We start from the raw sequence: 24,118 nt of genomic DNA on the forward strand, positions 1-24,118 counted from the left end.
TCATTAATGAAAGTAAAAATAGAATTTTATTTTTTTGACTTTACATGACACTAGATCCAAAAGGAAGAGTGTGAGGATCTCCAATAATCAAGAACAAATTGTTAAAAAAGTAAGAACAGAAAGTAGAAAATTTATTAGGACATACAACCTGAAGTGTTTCGTGCCTAATGGGGCACTTACTCATAAGCCCATTTACTATCCTGGAATAAAAAAAAATAATGTAAAATGTATGTTAATAGTACATGTATCCCTTAATATCTTGGAATAAAATTAAAATGAACGACTAGTGCAAAGGTGCTTAGAATACTATACTCCATTTTACATTCACTTATTTTAAAGGTTTACTTATCATAAACCATTCGCCACCACCGAGTAGCCCCAGCCGAGAGTTACCTGGGGAGGTTACAGGCAGGGAGGGTTTGGGGATCAGGAGACCATAGAGAAGAGAAATAGAACTGACCGGCCGAGAACTAAGAGAGGGGAAAGAAATGTGGATAGGGAAGAAAACAAGGGACAGACCAGGAAAAAAAAAAAAAAGCACTAGGAAGTAAGTCTGCGTGTCAGTGGCTCCTCCCACCAAATTAGGTATAACAAAAAATATCAATTTTTAGTAAATCGCAAGGAAAAGACAACATATTGGTCTGTGCGCACAAGCTCAAGAGCTTACAGGGAGTTGCAGTTCTTATAGAGAGAACATGGGGGGCTCTTAGAAGAGCCTTTGTGTTGCTGGGAGTAGAGCAGGACAAGGAGCAGTTACTTGGCGCTGGTGTATTTGGTCACAGCCTTGGTGCCCTCGGACACGGCGTGTTTAGCCAACTCCCCAGGCAGCAGCAGGCGGACCGCGGTCTGGATCTCCCGGGAGGTGATGGTGGAGCGTTTGTTGTAATGAGCCAGGCGGGAGGCTTCCCCTGCGATGCGCTCGAACACGTCGTTGACAAAGGAGTTCATGATACTCATCGCCTTGGAAGAGATGCCGGTATCCGGGTGCACCTGCTTCAGCACTTTGTACACGTAAATGGCGTAACTCTCCTTCCTGCTCTTCCTACGCTTCTTTCCATCTTTCTTCTGGGTCTTAGTCACCGCTTTCTTAGAGCCTTTCTTCGCGGCTGGCGCTGACTTTGCTGGATCAGGCATTTTCCGCTTACAAACACGTTCGCTGACAACGAAACACTATTGTCTCCACAGCTCCCGGCTGCTCTTTTTATAGCCATCGCATGCAAACGAGGCTGCCCGGTATCTGAGGCTTCTATTGGTCATTTCAATCAAATGAGCGAACATCTACCGCTAGGGATTCGTGCCATGTGATTGTCCAATCAATATAGCTCAGATTAGCCTTGCAATCTGTTGATTGGTTCCTGGTAAATACTTTCTATCATTGGCTGCATTGAAACTTACCCAATCAGCAAACAGGGTAACACTATAAATAAGCGGTCCGGCGGCGCTGTATATTTACTTCGAATTTTATTTGGAAGGTCTAACTAGCATTTTACAGCATGTCAGGCAGAGGCAAACAAGGCGGTAAAACCCGCGCTAAGGCCAAGACTCGCTCATCTCGGGCTGGGCTACAGTTCCCTGTTGGCCGTGTTCACCGGCTGTTAAGGAAAGGAAATTATGCAGAGCGGGTGGGAGCCGGAGCTCCAGTCTATCTGGCTGCAGTGTTGGAGTATCTGACCGCTGAGATTTTGGAATTAGCCGGGAATGCGGCCCGTGATAACAAGAAGACTCGCATTATCCCCAGACACCTGCAGCTCGCTGTGCGCAACGATGAGGAACTGAACAAACTGCTCGGAGGAGTCACTATCGCTCAGGGCGGGGTCCTGCCCAACATCCAGTCCGTGCTGCTGCCCAAGAAAACCGAGAGCTCCAAGTCGGCCAAGAGCAAGTGATCTGCTCAGTCAGTACCTACAACACAAAGGCTCTTTTAAGAGCCACTCACACCTGCTGAAAAGGCTGAAACTCCTGTTCATGTTCCGATTAGCGGAACTCAATTAACTCCTTCACCCCTTGTTCCTTTTATTAATGTAACAAATGTATTTCCCACGCTCGTAGGATAATCTGTTATTGCTGTATATTTCCCCCTTATACGCCTGAAGATTTACTGAGACTGGTATAAGACCCACGTTTTATAGCTCCTAAATCCCATTCCCCGCAGTTCTATTGGACACAACTTGTTGCAACAGGAGCCTAATACAGGAATTGTTTTCGCCTTTTCCAGCCTCGGCGAACGCTCGTTATTTTGGCGGCAACAAAATGTCACTTGCGAGGAAAGTGTTTAAACTGGCCAATAGCGCGCAAGTATTGTACAGGCCTCCGGCAAAGAGCGGGGTGTGTCTAGAGCCAACCAATCATATGGAGGATTAGGGCATTTTCGGAAATATCCAGCAGATCAAAAAGCACACTGGGCAGAGACCCGTTTGTATACAACTCTACCCCAATAAATTCCCCAAGCAGGTTACACTTAAGCATATACGGTAATAAAAAGGTGTTCAGCAACAAAATCGTTGTCTAGGATCGGTGTAGATTTCTACTGTACATTATTACACGATAAAGTGATACCGGTACAAGGAGACAGCGCGATCCATAAATATAAAACATTATAACGCTCGATCACAATAAAACGCTAAGTTATAAAACTTCATGAATAGATCGAATGAAAAAATATCACAGCGCTTAGCGAGTGGGTTGGTGGCTCTGAAAAGAGCCTTTGGATATGAGATTAAAGGTATAAGTAAATTCAACCCCCAAAGCCGTAGAGAGTGCGGCCCTGGCGCTTGAGAGCGTACACCACATCCATGGCGGTAACGGTCTTCCTCTTGGCGTGTTCGGTGTAGGTGACGGCGTCCCGGATGACATTCTCTAGGAAAACCTTGAGAACGCCACGAGTCTCCTCGTATATGAGGCCTGAGATGCGCTTGACTCCCCCTCTCCGGGCCAGGCGGCGGATGGCGGGTTTAGTGATACCCTGGATATTATCTCGCAGGACCTTCCTGTGCCGCTTGGCGCCGCCTTTGCCCAAACCTTTTCCTCCTTTGCCGCGTCCTGACATTGCTGCAAATTCTCTGTTCTACACAGACTGTGGCGTCGACTGTTCAGCTGCGCCTTATATGTCACTAAAGCCGACCTGACAGGGAACTGAACAATTGGGCGGGGTTAGTGTTTCTTTCACTTCGATTCATTTATTTTCTCCAATCAGCAAATAAACCATCTTTTTATATCTGCAAAATCCGTGTTATTTGCTATTTAATATGTAACGGAGATATTGAATCTCATTCAATTTTCTTTACACATTGCCCTGATTTATTATTATTATTGGGTAGGGGAATAAATTGTTTGGGAATTATTTTTGGCCTATATTGCAATACATTTCATCACTAGATTCTATTCCCTGACTATATCAATCATATGCGAATTCTTATAACCACCAATGAATTTCACGTAATTGGGAAATAATTGATTTGATTTCCATTACTGAATGAAGAAAGAAAGTCAGGGAAACAATAGATTACGTGATAATATGATGTGGATATCTGCCCTTTTACAGCTCTAATTGAACATGATTAGAAATTGTTGCTCTATTGGCTACTTTAAAAAAAGTTTGACCTGCGATTGGCTCATTTGAAAACCTTAGTGACGTCAGAATCAATCTTTGTTCTGGGAATTATCTTGTTAATGATCACCTTTAAAGGTCACCAACATACTAAACTTAAACCAATGTAAAGGTTTATTCATTTGCTCGTGTTTATCATTCCATAGATTTTAGAAACAATCAATACGAATGTACCAAACACAACTCACATCGAGTCTCAAAGCAAAAAGCGATTATATCCGTTTTCAATGCGCATGTGTCACTAGGTGGCGCTGACTCTACATAGTTCTATTTGGCACAGACTAGAGCTCAGACCAAACTCTGCTCGGTTGTCACGTTACATAGAAACATGGGAGTTTATCACTGGGGTCGGCGAAACGGTCCCCCCAATAAAAGCTGCAGCTTTAGCGGTTATTCCTAAAACAGGCTGATGAGACCGCAGACTTTACTGGCAGGAATAAGTCGTGTGGGCGGATAAGGGAGAGAATATGTGCACGTTACACGGGGAGGTTGTGGAAACAGACGGAACATTAACATCGGTACCAGAGTAAAGAGTCACGTGCCCAGTACTCCCTGTTGTGTAGAACCGATATAGTTTTTATCAGACAACGATCTCTCCGGCTCCCCCCCCCCCGAATAGAAAGGGAATAACTGGCGTTCAGCTCAAGTAATTGGGATTTAGTGGCTCTGAAAAGAACCTTTGTGTTGTCGTATGAGAAGTGGCAGCTGTATCTAAGCCCTCTCGCCTCGGATCCTGCGGGCCAGCTGGATGTCCTTGGGCATGATGGTGACCCTCTTGGCGTGGATGGCGCACAGGTTGGTGTCCTCAAACAAACCGACCAGATAAGCCTCGCTGGCCTCCTGCAGAGCCATGACGGCCGAACTCTGGAACCGCAGGTCGGTCTTGAAATCCTGAGCAATCTCACGGACCAGGCGCTGGAAAGGCAACTTGCGGATCAGCAGTTCGGTGGATTTCTGGTAACGGCGGATTTCTCGGAGAGCGACTGTCCCTGGTCGATAACGATGCGGCTTCTTGACTCCTCCAGTGGCCGGAGCGCTCTTCCTGGCTGCTTTAGTGGCCAACTGCTTGCGGGGAGCTTTCCCTCCGGTGGACTTGCGGGCGGTCTGCTTAGTACGAGCCATAATCACTTCACTATAAAGCGCAAAAACTTGTGAAGAAACTAGTCCCAGTGCCTCCTATTTATATCCAGTCTCTCCTTCTCATTGGTTACATTTATTAAGTCATTGAGTGAACTCGTATCTTATTGGCTGGAGGGAAGGCTCGTATTCAAATCTAAGAGAGCCCGCTCTAAATAATCTCCTTTGATTTGCTTATAAATCTTGCGACGTCATAAACCCCTTTAGGCCAGTGAATAACCGTTGCTGGGGCTGGAACCTTCCCGCCAAATAATCTCAGCCCCCTTACAAGGCACGGATAGTATTTTCCCTTTGTTACATTCCTTTTCTAGAGAATAATATCAGATCTTATTGTACTGAGTGACTCCCCGTGAATTTCCCTCGAGTCTGAACTCGTTTCCGCGAGACCCGCCGCCTCCTGTTCGTTACTATGGAGAGACTTTCATTAAATCATTCAAACTGCCCAAAACCAGGCGCTGGGGCCCAGTAAGAAGGGGAGGGACACGGACTGATACAAATGTGTCCAATACACGTCACTTCCTCTCAAATACATTTGTATCAATAGGAATGAGAACCTGAGCAGAATGACTGCAGATGAAGTGGTTAAATAGAAATCTTTATTACACAGGCAAAATCGGCCTAAATGAATAGTTGAAACGCGCGATTAGACTGAATTTCTAGCGGAGGATAAACCTTAAGCGTTTGGAGAAGGTGGAAGTGTCAGACTAGTTCTGCGCAGTGACTTGTGTGGGAGACACAGTTAAGGGGAGATGGGGCTGAAAGATCAGGACTGGGCATCGCACAATTCAGCAGATACCAGAAAGCCTCCCTGACATAATGGAGCCAATGAGCAGTCAGTGTCGGCTCTTCTGACGGAGTTGGTGGTGGCTCTGAAAAGAGCCTTTGAGGGTGGGGGGGGGGATAGTCAGGGACACCGGAACCAAATTACTTTTTAGCCGCAGCCTTCTTCCCCTTAGCCGCCTTGGCTTTGGCTATTTTGGGCTTGGCCATTTTGGCCTTAGCAGCTTTGGGCTTAGTGGCCTTTTTAGCTGGACTCTTGGTCACCTTCTTGGGTTTAACAGCTTTGGGCTTCTTGGGGCTTTTGGCGGCCTTTACCGGTTTCTTCGCCTTCTTGGGGCTCTTTGCTGCTGCCGAGACCTTCTTGGGCTTTTTAGGGGACTTGGGCGTTTTTTTTGCCGTGACGGGTTTCTTGGCTTTGGGCGCCGCGAGTTTCTTCTTGGCCACCGCCTTCACCTTGGTCTCCAGCTGCTTCTTGTTCAGTTTGAAGGATCCAGAGGCTCCGCTGCCTTTGACTTGGGTGAGAGTCCCCTTAGTGACCAAAGCCTTGAGAGCCAACTTGAGGCGACTATTGTTCCTCTCCACATCGTAACCTCCGGCAGCCAAGGCCTTCTTGAGAGCGGCCAGGGACACCCCACCTCGCTCCTTAGAGGCGGTCACGGATTTCACGATCAGCTCAGATGCGCTCGGTCCGGAGGGTTTCTTGGCCTTAGCGCCTCCCGCTGCCTTCTTAGGCTGCTGCTTCTTCTTCTGTTTGGGTTCTGCCGGGGGAGCGGCGGGAGTTGTCTCAGTTGCAGCAGTTTCTGTCATTTTTGAAGTAAATTCACTCACGCGAACTAAAATCTAAACTTTCAGTTTTTCTCGACCTCCTTATATTCATCTTTTCTGGGTCCCTGATTGGCCAGCTTTTATAGTTAAACTTCATTGGTTGAGAAGCAAACCCCGCCCATTAATTCTCGCTGGTGGAAACTATGGGGCAGGTGGGAGTCTGTGTTTTTAGAGTCTGGAAAATGGGGGGTTCTCTTGTCTCTGATGATAAATGTGCCCCAGTTTGTGTGGGATCCTTTTCCTTAGTAAGTGCCCGTGGCCGATAAAGGGCTTATTCGCTGCTGGTTACAGAGATTGGCCGGAACAACTCGGGTTTATTCAGGACACTACCTGGAAACGTTCCGGATCTTCCCGTGGGCTCATTTCTTTCTCGTTTGTATCAGGTTTCATCATTTTGTTTCTCTTCCCCCAGAGATAGAGGAGCCCCGGGTACAATATGGGCGGGTGTGGATGAGAGGGGAGGCCAATAAGGGGAATGTGAGGGCTCGGGACTCCCAGACAAGTCGCACAGGGCAGAAGCTTTGCTGAGGGATATGGGGTGAAACACTCAGGGAAGGGCCCCACTCACTGCATTGGATTTACTTCCTCTTCCCATTATTGATATTTACTCGCCAGTATGGGCCCAGCAGAAGGGACATTAGGTTTATCCTCCCAGTAGAGAGAAAAAAGCATTTTGGCAAGTGCCACAGGGAGCCAGAGCCACAAGCTCGTTACAGTAACGAAGAAATGTTTCCAGGGCTCAAAGTAATTCAATTAATGTGTGAGAAATGGGCCAAGAATTTTATTTTGGGACATTTGTGTCAGGCTTAAGTTTGGTTGTTAGAGAGAAATGTTTTGGCTAAAGGAAACAGGGGCTGGTTCTTCACTGGCAGAACAGTCGTGTCCTTGTTTCCTTGGCATTGGTAGTTCCAGACAGGACAGTCATTAGGGTCAGGCAGAAGATGTACTTGCCTAGAGCACAACAATGTGGGACACTAGTCACATAACTCTGCTGCCTCCCCCCTAGTTCCAGCCCAACTCTAACTTTAGCCATCAGTGCAGTGGGGGCGAGTCAGCAAAGCAGAAGGGCAAGTTGTGCAAGTTGGCTGTATAAGGAGACATGGTGGATCCGGAAAGTGGCCAGTCTGACTCCTGAGGGCTTGAACAGAGAATAGTATTTGTCTCCTAAAATTGTAGATTTCCTAGTTTTATTGTGTTCCTTTACAACATTTATGTGGATACAAGTTGCTACATGTGAAATTTGTACTTCTAAGTGAAATCGTATCAGATAAGTGGAGTCTTTTTAGGAAACATTGTATCTTGTGTTTTTGTCAAAGTAACACGTGGTGGTGCTGTATCTAATAAAGGATAAAAGGAGGAGTCATACACTTGTATATTGGCTTGATAAAGAGCAGTGACAGGCTTGAAACATTGTAGTTAATGTCGCCCTGCTGATGAGAATAAAGGAATTTTAAAGATAGTTTGGAGGGCTGCCCATTTTGGATCCCCCCTTGCTGATTGCACCTTCACTTAACCCTGGCTGCTTGCACCTCATCCCCTTGTCACTGCTACATCATGATCATCATTTATTTATATAGCGCTGTCAAGATACGCAGTGCTTTACTGCAGTTATAGCAAACAGGGAATAAATGGTGGATAAAAAACAAGGATTACAGAGTACAATAGTGTTAGAAGGACCTAGAGATTAGAGTTTACAAACTAAAAGGTTAGGGTACAATTGAGACATTAGGATTATATAAACATTTTGTCATTTTTGATACAGCAATGATTAATTAAGGTACATTGAATAAGCCTCTTTAAACAGATGGGTCTTTAAGGAGAGCTTGAAAGTTTGGAAAGAAGGAGAAAGTCTGACAGCTGGAGGCAGAGAGTTCCAGAGAAAAGCAGAGGCCGGAGAGAAGTCTTGTAGACGAGAATGGGCAGAAGTGACCAGAGGAGAAGTGAGGCGAAGATCAGAAGCAGAGCGTAGGTTTCGTGAAGGAGAGTATTTGGAGATTAGAGATGAAATATAGGGAGGGGTTTCATTATTAAGGGCCTTGAATGTGAGTGTAAGTAGGTTGAATTTGATTCTAGAAGAGATTGGGAGCCAGTGAAGGGACATACATATGGGAGCAGCTGATGTTGAGCGGTGAGATAGATGAATGAGTCTAGCGGCCGCATTTAGAACAGATTGGAGTTGTGAAAGGTGACTTGTTGGAATACCTGTGAGGAGTAAGTTGCAGTAATCAAGGAGGGAGATGATGAGAGACTGAATCAGTGTTTTAGTTGATTCTGAATAGGGATGTAGCGAACCGCCGATAATGTGTTCGCGAACGCCGTTCGCGAACACCGGCAAAAAATGCGAACAGTTCGCGAACTTCGAACATCCGAAAATCGTTCGATTCGAACGATCGAAGGATTTTAATCGTTCGATCGAACGATTTTCGTTCGAATCGAACGAAAATCGTTCGATTTTAGCGACCGAATGGTCGAATGGTCGAACGATTTTGACGCGAACGCCTATTGGCGAACGTCGCGCGACGTTCGCGAACTTGCGGCGGACGCGAACAGCCGATGTTCGCCGCAGAACAGTCCGCGACATCCCTAATTCTGAACTGAGATAGGGTCGTATTCGAGCAATGTTGCGCAGTTGAATACGGCAAGATTTTGCAAGTGTTTGAATGTGTGGTGAAAAAGACAGATGAGAGTCTAAGATAACTCCTAGGCAGCCTGTGTGGTGGAATGAAAGGTGGTGTTGTTTATGGTGAGTGATATCTGAGGGACAGGGGAAGATCTAGGAGGAAATATAATGAGTTCTGTTTTAGAAAGGTTCAGTTTCAGGTGGCGCTGTGACATCCAGGAGGAGACAGCAGAGAGACAGTCTGTGACTTGGGAAAGTTCATATACGAATAGTCAGCCAGCACTCACCACTTTGATTTTTAGATGTAGCGACCAGGTGCACGTCAATTGGTGTCCACTTCCACCAGCTTCAATATCCCAAAATCACAATAGACAGCACCAGTCTTGAAGATTTGTTTAAAAAAGCCTTTATTGGAACTTCATGGCTTTATCATCTGAACAAACGCAACAACGTTTCAAGCCGCATGGCCCTTTGTCAAGTTAATGTCTCACACATGGTTACACATTTTTATATTACCTTGTATAGCGCCATCTTGTGGCTCAATCCTTAAACACATCACAAACTACAGATCACAAACATGCTATATTTTGTTTTGTCGGTGGAGTCTCCTTCTCCATATCTATGCTGCTATTTTCTTGTTCAAAAATCTGTAATATTAAAAACATAAATAAAAATCCAGTTAAAAACATACTTAGCGGAATATAGAGTGTAAGTCGTATTCACGATTTAGGCCATGGGGTTCCATGGTTTATAAGCAACGTATCCACCATGCTTCTTTCTTTAACAGTTCCTTATTTCTATCCCCTCCTCGCCGGAGTTTGGGCACATTATCCACAACTTGGAACTTTAATTGTTGGACCCCATGACCTTTTTCCACAAAGTGGCTTGCAACAGCCTGATCTATTTTCTTTAACCTTATGGCGGACTTATGTTCCCGTATCCTATCTCGTATCATGCGAGTGGTCTGTCCTACATATAAATACCCGCAAGGGCATTTCACAATATACACTACAAAAGTTGATGTACAAGTGTAATATCCCCTGATCTTGATGGGGTTGCCCTTACGTGGATGATACACACTATCTCCCTTTTGACAGTTGGAACAACAGTTACAGGAAAGGAACGGGAAAGTCCCATTATTTTTTGGGCGTAATACACCTTGCCTCAGTTGTTTGCCCTCTAGGTCCGATCTCACCAGCATAGAACCAAGGGTTCTATTTTTCTTGTATGACATAAGGGGTAAAGCTTGAAAGGATTCCACAGACGGTATCCCCTCCTTAAGCAAACTCCAGTGTCTATTGATAATTTTAGCCACATCTTTACTTAAAGATGTATATTTAGAGATAAATGGAACCCTCTTAGTTTTATTTTTATTAGGTTTGTCCTGATATTTACACTCCTTTCGGTCCCCCTCAATTTCTTTCCGTTGCTGTTTTAATAAGGGCATCAGATACCCTCTCTGAACAAATTTATCCTGCATCTCCTCTAGACGTTCACTCTGTCTATCTTTGTTGGAAACAATCCTTTTTACCTGTAGGAATTGTGATTTTGGCAATGACCTTTTTGTTGAGACAGGGTGGAATGACTCGTAGTGAAGGAGTGTATTCTTATCAGTTGGCTTCACAAAAAGGTCTATTTCCAATTTCCCGTCCTGATTTAATACCATCGTATCTAAAAAGGCTATTTTTCTTTCATCAGCGTGTAGTGTGAATTTGATATGGGGTAACGCCAAATTAATTTGTTGGTGAAAGTCTTTAAGGGTACATAGTGGCCCCGTCCATATTGCGAACACGTCATCGATGAATCTTAACCATAACTTACAATGTTGCAAAAACAACTCATTTACATACACATGCTTGGTTTCAAAATTATTCATAAATATGTTCGCATAGGACGGGGCCACATTAGACCCCATAGCTGTGCCTTTGATCTGTACAAAGAACTCATCTTGAAATAAGAAGTAATTGTTATGTAGTATTAACTCGAGACATCGAATCAAAAAATTTTTTTTTTTTTTGAGATGCATCCAAACTCTCATCGTGTCTCAGCTCGATGCGGACTGCCTCTACACCCCCATCATGTGGGATGGAGGTGTAGAGGCTCTCCACATCGAAAGTTACCAACAAGAAATTGTTCGGTAAATCTGACACCATTTGCAATTTTGATAAAAAATCATTTGTATCCTTTAAAAAGGATCTGTGGTTAGGTACATACATCTTAATCACCTGGTCTACAAAGATAGAAAAGGGAGACAGTATGGAGTTTATACAAGAAACAATCGGACGGCCTGGTGGATTATCCCGATTTTTGTGAATTTTAGGGAGGATGTAAAAAATGGGCGTGACAGGAAAAGGTTGTTGTAGAAATTGCACTAGAGTAGTGTCTATGACCTCTATTTGTAGCGCCTCCTTTATTAATTCATCTATTTTCCTTTTTATATCAAAGAGGGGGTTGGTGGTAACCAATTTGTATGTTTCAATATCGCCTAATTGGCGCTTAATCTCTGTTATATACATTTCTTTATCCATTACCACCAACGCCCCTCCCTTATCTGCAGGTTTAATTACCAACAACTGGTTGTTTCTAATTTCCTGTAATGCCTCAAATTCCCTTTTATTAAAATTCCTGGACTGTACATTAACCTCCCCATGAATATACTTTTGCTCTAGTTTGGCTATCTCCCTTGTGACATTAGACATAAAGGCATCCACAAAAACATTAGATATATCTGGTTTGTATGTACTTATGGATTTAAGACCCATGGTATGCCCAGTAAAGGTACCAAATTTTTCAATCCTATTTTCCACCCCCACATGTCCAAATTGTACTTTAAGATGTATGTCCCTGAAAAAGCGCTAAAGTTCAATGTCTAGTTGGAAAAAATCCGGGTCTGATACTAATGCAAAAGACAGGCCCTTTGTTAATACCTGTTGTTGTTCCATCGAGAGGGGCACACTGGAAATGTTCACCACTGTTTCCGTCTGTAGCGAGCCGCAGCTTGGCCTTTCTTTTTTGTGATGCTTTTTTCCCCCTCTTCTCTTACTCCTGGTGCGAGATAGGGTCGTATTCGAGCAATGTTGTGCAGTTGAATACGGCAAGATTTTGCAAGTGTTTGAATGTGTGATGAAAAAGACAGATGTGATAAGGTAACTCCTAGGCAGCCTGTGTGGTGGAATGAAAGGTGGTGTTGTTTACGGTGAGTGATATCTGAGGGACAGGGGAAGATCTAGGAGGAAATATGATGAGTTCTGTTTTAGAAAGGTTCAGTTTCAGGTGGTGCTGTGACATCCAGGAGGAGACAGCAGAGAGACAGTCTGTGACTTGGGAAAGGACAGAATTAGAAAGATCAGGAGTAGACAAGTAGAGTTGGGTGTCATCAGCATAAAGGTGATACTGAAGTCCAAATGACTGAATGAGTTTTCCTAGTGAAGTTGTATAGAGCGAGAACAGCAGGGGGCCAAGAACAGAGCCTTGAGGAACTCCAACAGAGAGTGGGAAAGTAGTAGAAGTAGAGTTAGAGAAGGAAACTTTAAAGGAACGGTCAGAGAGATAAGATGTAAACCATGAAAGAGCAGTGTCCAGAATGCCAGAGTGTAGAATTGTCAAGGAGGAGTGTGTGGTCAACTGTGTCAAAGGCTGCAGAGAGATCTAGAAGGATTAGAAGCTACCTGATCCTACATGATCTTCTTCATTGGGGACTGGGTGGATGGGAAATTTAAATATGTCAAAATCTTTCTCCAGGTACAGCTGTAGTCAGAGAGCAGCATGTGACCCTTGGCCAAGCCCTTTGTGGGCTGACAGCAAATCCAGGCCTGATGCTTCCAATCTATCCATCTTATGGTGTAGTATTACTGGCATGTCTATGGTTAACATGCAAATTATTTTGTGCAGTTAATAAGCTTCTCCCGAGCCGCACATTAATGCACAGGCTACTCTAAACTATAGCCCAGGGCTCCCCAACCTTTCTTACCCATGAGCCACATTTAAACTTAGAGAGTTGGGGTGATTAGCTATTTTGTATTCCCTATATAGACTGGCAGCCTACAGGAGACTCTGACAGTAATACACCTTGTTTCTCTGCAACCAAACTGCTTTGAGGCCAATGGGAGAAACATCCAATGAGTTGGTGAGCGATATGGTCAGGAGCCACTGGTTGGGGAACAGGGCTGTAATTTATGGGCCCAGTGTGTGATCAAGAACCCATTTAACTTTTTTGCAATCATTTTATATATTTTTATTTGCCCTGTTAGAAGGCAGGAAAAGCTCTTGCATGTGTACAGACCCAATGACATCACTGGCACCAAACCCAGTTCAACAGAGAATTGGGGTGTATGTGTCTGGAGCTGTACCCACCCAGACCCAGCAGGAGCCTAAAGGGCTGGGGAACATGTGAAGGCAGACTAGGAACCCCCCACGTCATTAATCTGCCACTGCCCCCACACCCCAACTCATTTCTCTGTCTCACCAGAATGTGGGTTAAGAAAATAAAGGAGAGAAAATGGAAAAGAAATAATGAAAAGACCGAGACAAAGTTAGAAACAAAACTGGACAGAATAAAAACAAGTATCTGTCTGCCAGTGGCACATCTTACATATTATGTATAGACACACGAAATATAAACTCTAGATAGTTAGGGAGTTATCTAAACCCCAAACCACTTTATAGTTAAAGCCCAAAGAGAGAATTTAACTCCAAAATATTGGTCTGTGCGCACAAGCTCAAGAGCTTACAGGGAGTTGCAGATCTTGTAGAGAGAACATGGGGGGCTCTTAGAAGAGCCTTTGTGTTGCTGGGAGTAGAGCAGGACAAGGAGCAGTTACTTGGCGCTGGTGTATTTGGTCACAGCCTTGGTGCCCTCGGACACGGCGTGTTTAGCCAACTCCCCAGGCAGCAGCAGGCGGACCGCGGTCTGGATCTCCCGGGAGGTGATGGTGGAGCGTTTGTTGTAATGAGCCAGGCGGGAGGCTTCCCCTGCGATGCGCTCGAACACGTCGTTGACAAAGGAGTTCATGATACTCATCGCCTTGGAAGAGATGCCGGTATCCGGGTGCACCTGCTTCAGCACTTTGTACACGTAAATGGCGTAACTCTCCTTCCTGCTCTTCCTACGCTTCTTTCCATCTTTCTTCTGGGTCTTTGTCACCGCTTTCTTAGAGCCTTTCTTCGCGGCTGGCGCAGACTTTGCTGGATCAGGCATTTTCCACTAACAAACGAGTCGTTGACAAAGAAACACTATTGTCTCCTCAGCTCCCGGCTGCTCCTTTTATAGCCATCGCATGCAAACGAGGCTGCCCTGTATCTGAGGCTACTATTGGTCATTTCTTTCACATGAGCGAAACATCGTCTCAGCAAAATGCTTGCGTTAAAGGGGGCGAGGAGAACAAACTGTGCATGTGATTGTCCAATCAATATAGCGTAGATTAGCCTTGCGATCTGTTGATTGGTTCCTGGTAAATACTTTCTATCATTGGCTGCATTGAAACTCACCCAATCAGCAAACAGGGTAACACTATAAATAAGCGGTCCGGCGGCTATCTATATTTACTTTGAATTTTATTTGGAAGGTTTTACTAGCATTTGTCAGCATGTCAGGCAGAGGCAAACAAGGCGGTAAAACTCGCGCTAAGGCCAAGACTCGCTCATCTCGGGCTGGGCTACAGTTCCCTGTCGGCCGTGTTCACCGGCTGTTAAGGAAAGGCAATTATGCAGAGCGGGTGGGAGCTGGAGCTCCAGTCTATCTGGCTGCAGTGTTGGAGTATCTGACCGCTGAGATTTTGGAATTGGCCGGGAATGCGGCCCGTGATAACAAGAAGACTCGCATTATCCCCAGACACCTGCAGCTCGCTGTGCGCAACGATGAGGAACTGAACAAACTGCTCGGAGGAGTCACTATCGCTCAGGGCGGGGTCCTGCCCAACATCCAGTCCGTGCTGCTGCCCAAGAAAACCGAGAGCTCCAAGTCGGCCAAGGGCAAGTGATCTGCTCAGTCAGTACCTACAACACAAAGGCTCTTTTAAGAGCCACTCACACCTGCTGAAAAGGCTGAAACTCCTGTTCATGTTCCGATTAGCGGAACCCAATTAACTCCTTCACCCCTTGTTCGTTTTATTAATGTAACGATGTATTTGCCGCGCTAGTAGTTTGTTCCTGCTGTAGCTTTTCCCCTTTCTCCGTCTGGTGTTTGAAGATCCTGGGAAAAAGACCGTTTTACGGCTCCTAAAACACAATTCCCAGCTGTTTTATTAGACACAATTTGCAATAAGAACCTAACAGGAGTTCTTGTCGCCTTTTCCAGCCGCGGTGAATGCTCGTTATTTTGGCGGCAACAAAAAATGAGTAAAGAATTTACATTGGCCAATAGCGCGCAAGTATTGTGCAGGGCTCCGGCAGAGAGCGGGGGTGTGGCTAGAGCCAACCAATCATAGGGAAGAATATAGAGACCGCACACTCGGCAAAAGAACAAGTTTATTTCATTGAGCAAAGGGGAAATTTGTGTTCATTTCCAGCTCTTCTCTGCTTTAATGGAACTCTCTGTGCAGCCTACACTTGGGTATATAATACAAGGTGTTCAGGTCTCCAGGATCGGTGTAAATTGAGGTTGGGAAGACGCAGATTTATTGTCCATTACTACAGGATAAAGTGATAACGGTACAAGGATAGCATAACGCTCGGTCACCGTTAAAGCACTAAATCAGTTACAGAACTGCCTGAAGTACTACATTAAATGAAAAAAATATCACAGCGCTTAGTGAGTGGGTTGGTGGCTCTGAAAAGAGCCTTTGGATATAAGATTAGCGGCAGTAGAGAATTCAACCCCCAAAGCCGTAGAGAGTGCGGCCCTGGCGCTTGAGAGCGTACACCACATCCATGGCGGTAACGGTCTTCCTCTTGGCGTGTTCGGTGTAGGTGACGGCGTCCCGGATGACGTTTTCTAGGAAAACCTTGAGAACGCCACGAGTCTCCTCGTATATGAGGCCTGAGATGCGCTTGACTCCCCCTCTCCGGGCCAGGCGGCGGATGGCGGGTTTAGTGATACCCTGGATATTATCTCGCAGGACCTTCCTGTGCCGCTTGGCGCCGCCTTTGCCCAAACCTTTTCCTCCTTTGCCGCGTCCTGACATTGCTGCAAATTCTCTGTTCTATACAGACTGTGGAGTCGACTGTTCAGCTGCGCCTTATATGTCACTACAGCCGACCTGACAGGGAACTGAACAATTAGGCGGGGTTAGTGGTTTCTTTTACTTCGATTCATTCATTTTCTCCAATCAGCAAATAAACCACATTTTAATATCGTCTGCAAAATCCGTGTTATTTGCTATTTAAGCTTTAATATGTAACTGAAATATTGAATCTCATCCAATTATTTTTACACATTGCCCTGATTTATTATTATTAAAATAGGGTATGGGGAATCAATGGTTTGGGAATTATTTCTGGCTTATGTTGCAATACATTTCATCACTAGATTCTATTCTCGGACTATATCGATCATAAGCGAATTCTTATAGCCACCAATCGACTGTGAATTTCACGTGTTGAGGAAATAAGCGATTTGATTTCCATTAATGAATGGCGAAAGACAGGGAAACAATAGACAACACGATAACTATGATATACGGCGTGTATATTTGCTCTCTAACAGATCTAATTGTACATGTTTAGACATGGTTGTGCTATTGGCTACTTTAAAATATTGCTGACCTCCGATTGGCTCATTTGAAACCCTTGGTGACGTCAGAATCATAATCTTTGGTCGGGGGAATTATATGGATAATGATCACCTTCAAAAGTCACCAACATACTTTACTTAAACCAATGTAAAGGTTTATTCTTTGCCCGTGTTTATCATTCCATAGATCTTAGAAAAATCAGTACGAATTTGCAAATGCCCAAAACCTGCGCACAACCAGTTTCAACAGCAAAAAGCGATTATTTTCCTTTCTTAATGCGCATGTGTCACTAGGTGGCGCTGACTCTACATAGTTCTATTTGGCACAGACTAGAGCTCAGACCAAACTCTGCTCGGTTGTCACGTTACATAGAAACATGGGAGTTTATCACTGGGGTCGGCGAAGCATTGTAACTATTTGCTAAACGGTTCCCCCAATAAAAGCTGCAGCTTTAGCGGTTATTCCTAAACCAGGCTGATGAGACCGCAGACTTTACTGGCAGGAATAATCGTGTGGGCGGATAAGGGAGAGAATATGTGCACGTTACATGGGGAAGTTGTGGAAACAGACGGAACATTAACATCGGTACCAGAGAAAAGAGTCACGTGCCCATTACTCCCTGTTGTGTAGAACCGATATAGTTTTTATCAGACAAAGATCTCTCCGGCTTCCCGCCCTGAATAAAAATGAAATAACTGGCGTTCAGCTCAAGTAATTGGGATTTAGTGGCTCTGAAAAGAACCTTTGTGTTGTCGTATGAGAAGTGGCAGCTGTATCTAAGCCCTCTCGCCTCGGATCCTGCGGGCCAGCTGGATGTCCTTGGGCATGATGGTGACCCTCTTGGCGTGGATGGCGCACAGGTTGGTGTCCTCAAACAAACCGACCAGATAAGCCTCGCTGGCCTCCTGCAGAGCCATGACGGCCGAACTCTGGAACCGCAGGTCGGTCTTGAAATCCTGAGCGATCTCACGGACCAGGCGCTGGAAAGGCAACTTGCGGATCAGCAGTTCGGTGGATTTCTGGTAACGGCGGATTTCTCGGAGAGCGACTGTCCCTGGTCGATAACGATGCGGCTTCTTGACTCCTCCAGTGGCCGGAGCGCTCTTCCTGGCTGCTTTAGTGGCCAACTGCTTGCGGGGAGCTTTCCCTCCGGTGGACTTGCGGGCGGTCTGCTTAGTACGAGCCATTGTAACTTCACTACAAAGCGCAAAAACGTTGTGGAGAAACCAGTTCCAGTGCCTCCTATTTATATCCAGTCTCTCCTTCTCATTGGTTACATTTATTAAGTCATTGAGTGAACTCGTATCTTATTGGCTGGAGGGAAGGCTCGTATTCAAATCTAAGAGAGCCCGCTCTAAATACTCCCATTTGATTTGCTTATAAGTCTCGTGACGTCATAACACCCTTTAGGCCGGTGAATAACCGTTGCTGGTTCTAGAACCTTCCCGCCAAATAATCTCAGCCCCTTTATAAGGCACGGATATTATTTTCTGTTACTTTTCTAGAGAATAATATCCGATCGTATTGTACCGACTGACTCCTCCTGAATGTCCCTTGATTCTGAACTCGTTTCCGCGTTACTTTGGAGAGAGACTTTCATGAATTCATTCAAACTGGGGCTCAGTAAGAAGGGGAGGGACACAGACTGATACAAATGTGTCCAATACACGTCACTTCCTCTCAAATACATTTGTATCAATAGGAATGAGAACCTGAGCAGAATGACTGCAGATGAAGTGGTTAAATATAAATCTTTATTACACCGGCAAAATCTGCCTAAATTAATAGTTGAAATGTGCGATTAGACTGAATTTCAAAATTTCATTTTAAAGGGAAAGTAAAGTCTAACAGAGTAAGGCTAGAGATGCTGTATTTTGTATACTAAACATAAACATGAACTTACCCAGGGGGTCACCATCTTGTAACTTTGTTAAACATCTTTGCAAGACCAAGACTGTGCACATGCTCAGTGTGGTCTGGGCTGCTTAGGGATCGTCATAAATGATCAAAACAGCACAAGTCAGATAATATCTGCCAGAAGCCGATACAACAAGACTGATTAATAATCAGAATATAATAGAAAAAGAAGAAAAAAGAGCTGACCCATATAGTTGCACCTTCCCATCAAAATCCAAACTCCAGTGAAGCCAAAAATTATTAAAACATAACCTTTAATAAATTCATTAAAACCAAGTCTAGAAAGCACAATTAAAAATATGGTTAGGTATAGGAGGCTGATTGACACGGCATCAGCGGGTTTTAAACGACATGTGCTGATCTCACATAGATCAATTACGGTTGCGGTTGGGAATCTGAGTGGTAAATTCTCAGCACACGAGCCAAGTATAATTCTAACACACACGGCCAAAAAATCATTTGCCAAAAATGTGTTGCCAAAAAGTGGACCAAACCACACCAACCCCTTCACCCACTTGGGGATCCCTCCCTTGTGGTATTAAATATTAGGGATTGGAAGCAAAAGCCCAGATAGTACAAACGCTGGGGCAATAGTTAGTGTTAAATAAACGGATCAAAGGTTTCACCACACCAAACCTCCCCTTCACCCACTTCAGAATCCCTCCCTTGTGGCATTAGGTAGGATAGTTGGAAACCAGATACCGACCACTAAAGTATTACGTTGCTTATGGGTATGTTGTAATGAGCAAAGTGTCAAGACCACGGATCATTCCATTATCCAACCCCTTCGCCCACAGAGATCCCCTCCCGATCCGTTTTTACCCTATAGAGCCATTCTATGTCCCTATCAGACGCCTGCCTAACCAAAACTAAAAATGCGCCTGACGCGCGTTTCACCCGCCAAGTTGCGGGCTTTGTCAAAGGCAAAAGACAGGCCGGTATCGCACCTCTATTTCACAATGCGGAAGAGCCGGTAGTCATTTGAATTCAGCCAATCAGAGGGCTGTACTGCCATCCCTGCAGCGTGAAAGCCAATCTCCTCGCTAGACGTCACAATGAGGCGGAGTCCTCCCAAGATGCGAACTCAGCCTGCTATGGCTGATCGGCTATTGCGCAACCTGTACAGTCATGACAGCGCTAAGCGTCGCAAAGGGGCAGAGTCATCTCAATTGCGAACTCTGCCTACTCTAACTGCTAGGCTATTGCGCACCTGTACGGTCCTGACAGCTAAAAGCGCAACATTGTATTCTATATGGTTGGACACAGAGTATAAACAGGGTGGCTGAGACATTGTTGCCAAATTTTGTTACAGCCAAATAGGTAGCACGAACATGTTGTACATCAAAATGCATTAATCATTATTATTATATCCCAAGCTGCTAGATGAATATATTCATAATAATGCTCTCATTGAGGCCATTAGGGCTCAATGCATTCATTAGGAATATCCATTCACTTTCTCTGGATAGGAGAGCTGTTTCAAGATCACCCCCTCTTATACCAAGGGAAATTTGTGACAGACCCATTGCTTTCAAACCAGAACTCGAATGGTTGTGGGCTTCCAGAAAATGTCGACTAACTGGTGGTAGTTTTTTATTGGCTTTCAATAGATCCAGAGCATTATTAATACTATGGATGTGTTCCATCAATCTGTTCTTAAAGGCACGAATTGTTTTCCCAATATATATTTTCTTGCAAGGACAAGTTAGCATATATACAATATTATTGGTATTGCATGTAAAATGATGGTTAATCCTGTGTCTTTTGCCAAATCTATCAACTACCTGTTTCTGGTTATGCATATATACACAAACTTTACATTTGCCACATGCAAATGTCCCATTCGCAGATATCTGGGATTGTTTGGAAAAATGACTCTTAACCAGACGATCTTTAAGGTTCGGCGCCCGTCGACAGCAAATTAATGGTCGTGGGCCCACTATAGTAGAGAGAACTGGGTCAGTATGTAAAATATGCCAATGTTTCTTCAAAACTGTATCTATAATAGGCCATTGTTTGCAATATGTACCTATAAATCTAGGGGGTTGACCAGTGTTCTGTGGGTTACATCTGTTGGTATATAGAAGAGAGTTTCTAGGGGTCTTGATCGCTCTATCATAAGCTTGATGAATCACATTCTGTGAGTATCCCCTGTGTTTAAGACGTTCAGTCAATTCACTAGCTCTCTTACGAAACAAAGTTAAATCTGAACAATTGCGCCGTAACCTCAGAAATTCACCTACTGGGATGCCTTTCTTTGTGGACATTGGGTGGTGACTTTGGAAATGAAGGATGGAGTTGGTCGCGGTGGCTTTCCGGTACAAGTCAGTACTAATAGTGCCATCCTCCTCAATCTTAATCGTGATATCCAAAAAATCAATACTCTCCTTACTAATAGTATGTGTGAGTTTGATATTAAGATGGTTGGTGTTCAGGCATTGTAAAAATGTGTTCAGCTCCTCACTAGTGCCTGTCCAAAAAAACATCAGATCATCAATGTAGCGAAACCAATAGGATATATGTTTGGTATAGCATGCCATATGATCACCAAATACACTATTGGCCTCCCACCAACCCATGAACAAATTGGCATACGTTGGTGCAAAAGCTGCACCCATGGCTACACCCCTGACTTGTAGGTAGTATTTATCATTGAACACAAAGAAATTGTGGTTTAGGCAAAAGTCAGTGAGATCTGCCATGAAATCTATAAATTGGCCATCCCAGTTAGATTCTGTCTCCATAAAATATCGTATTGCCTGTAAGCCCTGTTTGTGGGAGATGGAAGAGTACAGGGATTCAACATCACATCCCACTATATAGGTGTCACTATCCACCTTCACTTCCACCAATTTTTTAAGTAAATCCCCAGTATCTTTGATATATGAGGGAAGAGTAATTACGAATTTACGCAACTTCATATCGATAAATTGGCTCGCCCTTTCACACATGTTCCCATTACCAGATACAATTGGTCTGCCAGGGGGTTTTGTGAGACTTTTGTGTATTTTGGGGAGCATGTAAAAGGTTGGCGTCACTGATATGTCATTATGTAGTGCTTTTGACTCTGTTGTAGTAATGAGTCCAGTTTGTAAACCATCTGAAATCAGATTATTATAGAGATTCCTGAACTCCGTCGTTGGATCTTTAGGAAGTTTACGATAACATGCAGTATCATTTAGTTGTTTAAGTGCCTCCGTCAAATACATAACACGTGGCCATAAGACTATATTACCCCCCTTATCCGAGGGTTTTATAATCACATCCTGCCAAGAGGATATTTGTTGTATGGCAAGTCTTTCCTCATGGTTGAGGTTGTCACAACCCTGACTGGGTATGTTCATGAAGTCACGCATAACTAATTCACCAAAGGTGATAACTGCCGTGCTTGTATTTCTAGGGGGCATATATCTACTTTTTGTTTTAAACTGCCTGTTAGGGTCACTTTGTTCAGCCAACAAGTCTGTTAGCTCAGATACTGCTTGGTCAAAAGCTATCTGTTCAGTAGTGATATCAGTTGCATGATGTGACAAATCGTATGGGTTGGCCGGATCAGGGGTAGCCATCAAGGGGTTGACTAGTCCTATTTCATTGTGGTTAGAACCTTGATGAAAATGCTTTTTCAGCAAGAGCTTGCGGCAAAACAAAAATAAATCCTTATAAAGGGTAAAGGATTTTCGCAATTGAGATGACTCTGCCCCTTTGCGACGCTTAGCGCTGTCATGACTGTACAGGTTGCGCAATAGCCGATCAGCCATAGCAGGCTGAGTTCGCATCTTGGGAGGACTCCGCCTCATTGTGACGTCTAGCGAGGAGATTGGCTTTCACGCTGCAGGGATGGCAGTACAGCCCTCTGATTGGCTGAATTCAAATGACTACCGGCTCTTCCGCATTGTGAAATAGAGGTGCGATACCGGCCTGTCTTTTGCCTTTGACAAAGCCCGCAACTTGGCGGGTGAAACGCGCGTCAGGCGCATTTTTAGTTTTGGTTAGGCAGGCGTCTGATAGGGACATAGAATGGCTCTATAGGGTAAAAACGGATCGGGAGGGGATCTCTGTGGGCGAAGGGGTTGGATAATGGAATGATCCGTGGTCTTGACACTTTGCTCATTACAACATACCCATAAGCAACGTAATACTTTAGTGGTCGGTATCTGGTTTCCAACTATCCTACCTAATGCCACAAGGGAGGGATTCTGAAGTGGGTGAAGGGGAGGTTTGGTGTGGTGAAACCTTTGATCCGTTTATTTAACACTAACTATTGCCCCAGCGTTTGTACTATCTGGGCTTTTGCTTCCAATCCCTAATATTTAATACCACAAGGGAGGGATCCCCAAGTGGGTGAAGGGGTTGGTGTGGTTTGGTCCACTTTTTGGCAACACATTTTTGGCAAATGATTTTTTGGCCGTGTGTGTTAGAATTATACTTGGCTCGTGTGCTGAGAATTTACCACTCAGATTCCCAACCGCAACCGTAATTGATCTATGTGAGATCAGCACATGTCGTTTAAAACCCGCTGATGCCGTGTCAATCAGCCTCCTATACCTAACCATATTTTTAATTGTGCTTTCTAGACTTGGTTTTAATGAATTTATTAAAGGTTATGTTTTAATAATTTTTGGCTTCACTGGAGTTTGGATTTTGATGGGAAGGTGCAACTATATGGGTCAGCTCTTTTTTCTTCTTTTTCTATTATATTCATTATTTGACCCTGCACACCATTTTCTGTGTTTGATGGACGGTGCTCCCCAACCACCAATTTTCTAATAATCAGAATATACAGACTGCACTGGGTCCTGTGTTGTCATGTAATCTAATGTGGATTTTATAGTTTTTGTATTGTTTAATACAAACTTTCTCCAACTCTGCAGAACCAGTGACTGCAGCAAAATAATCCTCCAAACAGAATCCCAGTTTATCTGTTTAAATCTGGCTCCATGATCTTTGTCCCTCCAGCTGGAGTTGGAAACAGTAAAGGGGATGTAAAGACAAAAATAAAATCCAATACAAATCTCTAAACAGTCGCCGACTGCTCTACAGGGAAACAAACAAAGCTGCTTGAGTTCTGCATGGCTGGGAAGTAAGGCGGGGGCTCCCCCTGCTGTTCATAAGTATGATTGTTTCCCTGCAGAGCAGTTAGGGACCGTCTGAAGTTTCCTATAAACAGCAGTCAGAGCAAGTATAGGAAGGGGAATTTCACTGCATACAGTCAGGTTTATTATAAAAAATGGTACACATTTAAAAGTATATTGGAGATAGGTTTCTTTTTCATTAAAGTAAAAACAGGATTTTATTTTTTAGCCTTGACATCCCCTTTTTTGCATTTCTAAAAGCATTGTAATACGCGCAATGACCACAAGGTGGCAGACTGTACAGTTTTGAGCTGTGAATTTTGTGTGAGCAGTGAATTTTGTGTTTTTTCCAGTTCAATTGTTTTCAGATTGTTCACCATAAATAAATTACAAACTGGAGAGCTGCTTTTAAAAGATAACTTAAAAAAAACACACATAATAAATTAAAACGAATGAAAAAATAAATAAATAAAAACCAATTGCAAATTGT

At 44.1% G+C, this 24,118-nt stretch overlaps 8 protein-coding genes across 8 annotated transcripts; 2 read left to right on the forward strand and 6 right to left on the reverse strand.

Annotated features, from left to right (window-relative positions):
* Window positions 1–699: 699 nt before the first annotated feature.
* LOC121394152 (histone H2B 1.1-like) lies at window positions 700–14,184 on the reverse strand. The gene is made up of 2 exons (XM_041564194.1): window positions 14,167–14,184; window positions 700–1,134 (listed from the first exon to the last, which is right to left on the reverse strand). Exon 2 carries the CDS (start codon window positions 1,132–1,134, stop codon window positions 754–756), a length of 381 nt encoding a protein of 126 aa, XP_041420128.1. The 5' UTR covers window positions 14,167–14,184; the 3' UTR covers window positions 700–753.
* On the forward strand, window positions 1,444–1,932 carry LOC108717643 (histone H2A type 1-like). Its single transcript, XM_018264865.2, has one exon. The coding sequence runs from the start codon at window positions 1,494–1,496 to the stop codon at window positions 1,884–1,886; it is 393 nt and encodes a 130-aa protein (XP_018120354.1). The 5' UTR covers window positions 1,444–1,493; the 3' UTR covers window positions 1,887–1,932.
* LOC108717648 (histone H3) lies at window positions 2,683–4,932 on the reverse strand. The gene is made up of 2 exons (XM_018264871.2): window positions 4,401–4,932; window positions 2,683–3,059 (listed from the first exon to the last, which is right to left on the reverse strand). Exons 1-2 carry the CDS (start codon window positions 4,727–4,729, stop codon window positions 2,735–2,737), a joined length of 654 nt encoding a protein of 217 aa, XP_018120360.2. The 5' UTR covers window positions 4,730–4,932; the 3' UTR covers window positions 2,683–2,734.
* On the reverse strand, window positions 5,321–6,380 carry LOC108717642 (histone H1C). The gene has a single exon (XM_018264864.2). It carries the CDS (start codon window positions 6,329–6,331, stop codon window positions 5,669–5,671), a length of 663 nt encoding a protein of 220 aa, XP_018120353.2. The 5' UTR covers window positions 6,332–6,380; the 3' UTR covers window positions 5,321–5,668.
* Window positions 13,732–14,215, reverse strand: LOC108717646 (histone H2B 1.1-like). The gene has a single exon (XM_018264869.2). It carries the CDS (start codon window positions 14,164–14,166, stop codon window positions 13,786–13,788), a length of 381 nt encoding a protein of 126 aa, XP_018120358.1. The 5' UTR covers window positions 14,167–14,215; the 3' UTR covers window positions 13,732–13,785.
* Window positions 14,216–14,502: 287 nt separating this feature from the next.
* LOC108717644 (histone H2A type 1-like) lies at window positions 14,503–14,994 on the forward strand. The gene has a single exon (XM_018264866.2). The coding sequence runs from the start codon at window positions 14,555–14,557 to the stop codon at window positions 14,945–14,947; it is 393 nt and encodes a 130-aa protein (XP_018120355.1). The 5' UTR covers window positions 14,503–14,554; the 3' UTR covers window positions 14,948–14,994.
* A 732-nt stretch (window positions 14,995–15,726) lies between these two features.
* Window positions 15,727–17,212, reverse strand: LOC108717647 (histone H4). The gene has a single exon (XM_018264870.2). The coding sequence runs from the start codon at window positions 16,088–16,090 to the stop codon at window positions 15,779–15,781; it is 312 nt and encodes a 103-aa protein (XP_018120359.1). The 5' UTR covers window positions 16,091–17,212; the 3' UTR covers window positions 15,727–15,778.
* A 148-nt stretch (window positions 17,213–17,360) lies between these two features.
* On the reverse strand, window positions 17,361–18,000 carry LOC121394151 (histone H3). Its single transcript, XM_041564193.1, has one exon. It carries the CDS (start codon window positions 17,824–17,826, stop codon window positions 17,416–17,418), a length of 411 nt encoding a protein of 136 aa, XP_041420127.1. The 5' UTR covers window positions 17,827–18,000; the 3' UTR covers window positions 17,361–17,415.
* Between the last annotated feature and the right edge of the window lie 6,118 nt (window positions 18,001–24,118).

This window comes from Xenopus laevis, chromosome 5S, assembly GCF_017654675.1.
Source record: "Xenopus laevis strain J_2021 chromosome 5S, Xenopus_laevis_v10.1, whole genome shotgun sequence".
In the NCBI taxonomy this organism is placed as follows: Eukaryota; Metazoa; Chordata; class Amphibia; order Anura; family Pipidae; genus Xenopus; species Xenopus laevis.

Coding starts and splice junctions, on each gene's coding strand:
- LOC121394152 (XM_041564194.1), bottom strand. CDS start 1,134: ATGCCTGATCCAGCAAAGTCAGCGCCAGCCGCGAAGAAAGGCTCTAAG.
- LOC108717643 (XM_018264865.2), top strand. CDS start 1,494: ATGTCAGGCAGAGGCAAACAAGGCGGTAAAACCCGCGCTAAGGCCAAG.
- LOC108717648 (XM_018264871.2), bottom strand. CDS start 4,729: ATGGCTCGTACTAAGCAGACCGCCCGCAAGTCCACCGGAGGGAAAGCT. Junction 3,060..4,400: donor TTGTTTGAGGACACCAACCT/GTGCGCCATCCA, acceptor TGTGTAGAACAG/AGAATTTGCAGCAATGTCAG.
- LOC108717642 (XM_018264864.2), bottom strand. CDS start 6,331: ATGACAGAAACTGCTGCAACTGAGACAACTCCCGCCGCTCCCCCGGCA.
- LOC108717646 (XM_018264869.2), bottom strand. CDS start 14,166: ATGCCTGATCCAGCAAAGTCTGCGCCAGCCGCGAAGAAAGGCTCTAAG.
- LOC108717644 (XM_018264866.2), top strand. CDS start 14,555: ATGTCAGGCAGAGGCAAACAAGGCGGTAAAACTCGCGCTAAGGCCAAG.
- LOC108717647 (XM_018264870.2), bottom strand. CDS start 16,090: ATGTCAGGACGCGGCAAAGGAGGAAAAGGTTTGGGCAAAGGCGGCGCC.
- LOC121394151 (XM_041564193.1), bottom strand. CDS start 17,826: ATGGCTCGTACTAAGCAGACCGCCCGCAAGTCCACCGGAGGGAAAGCT.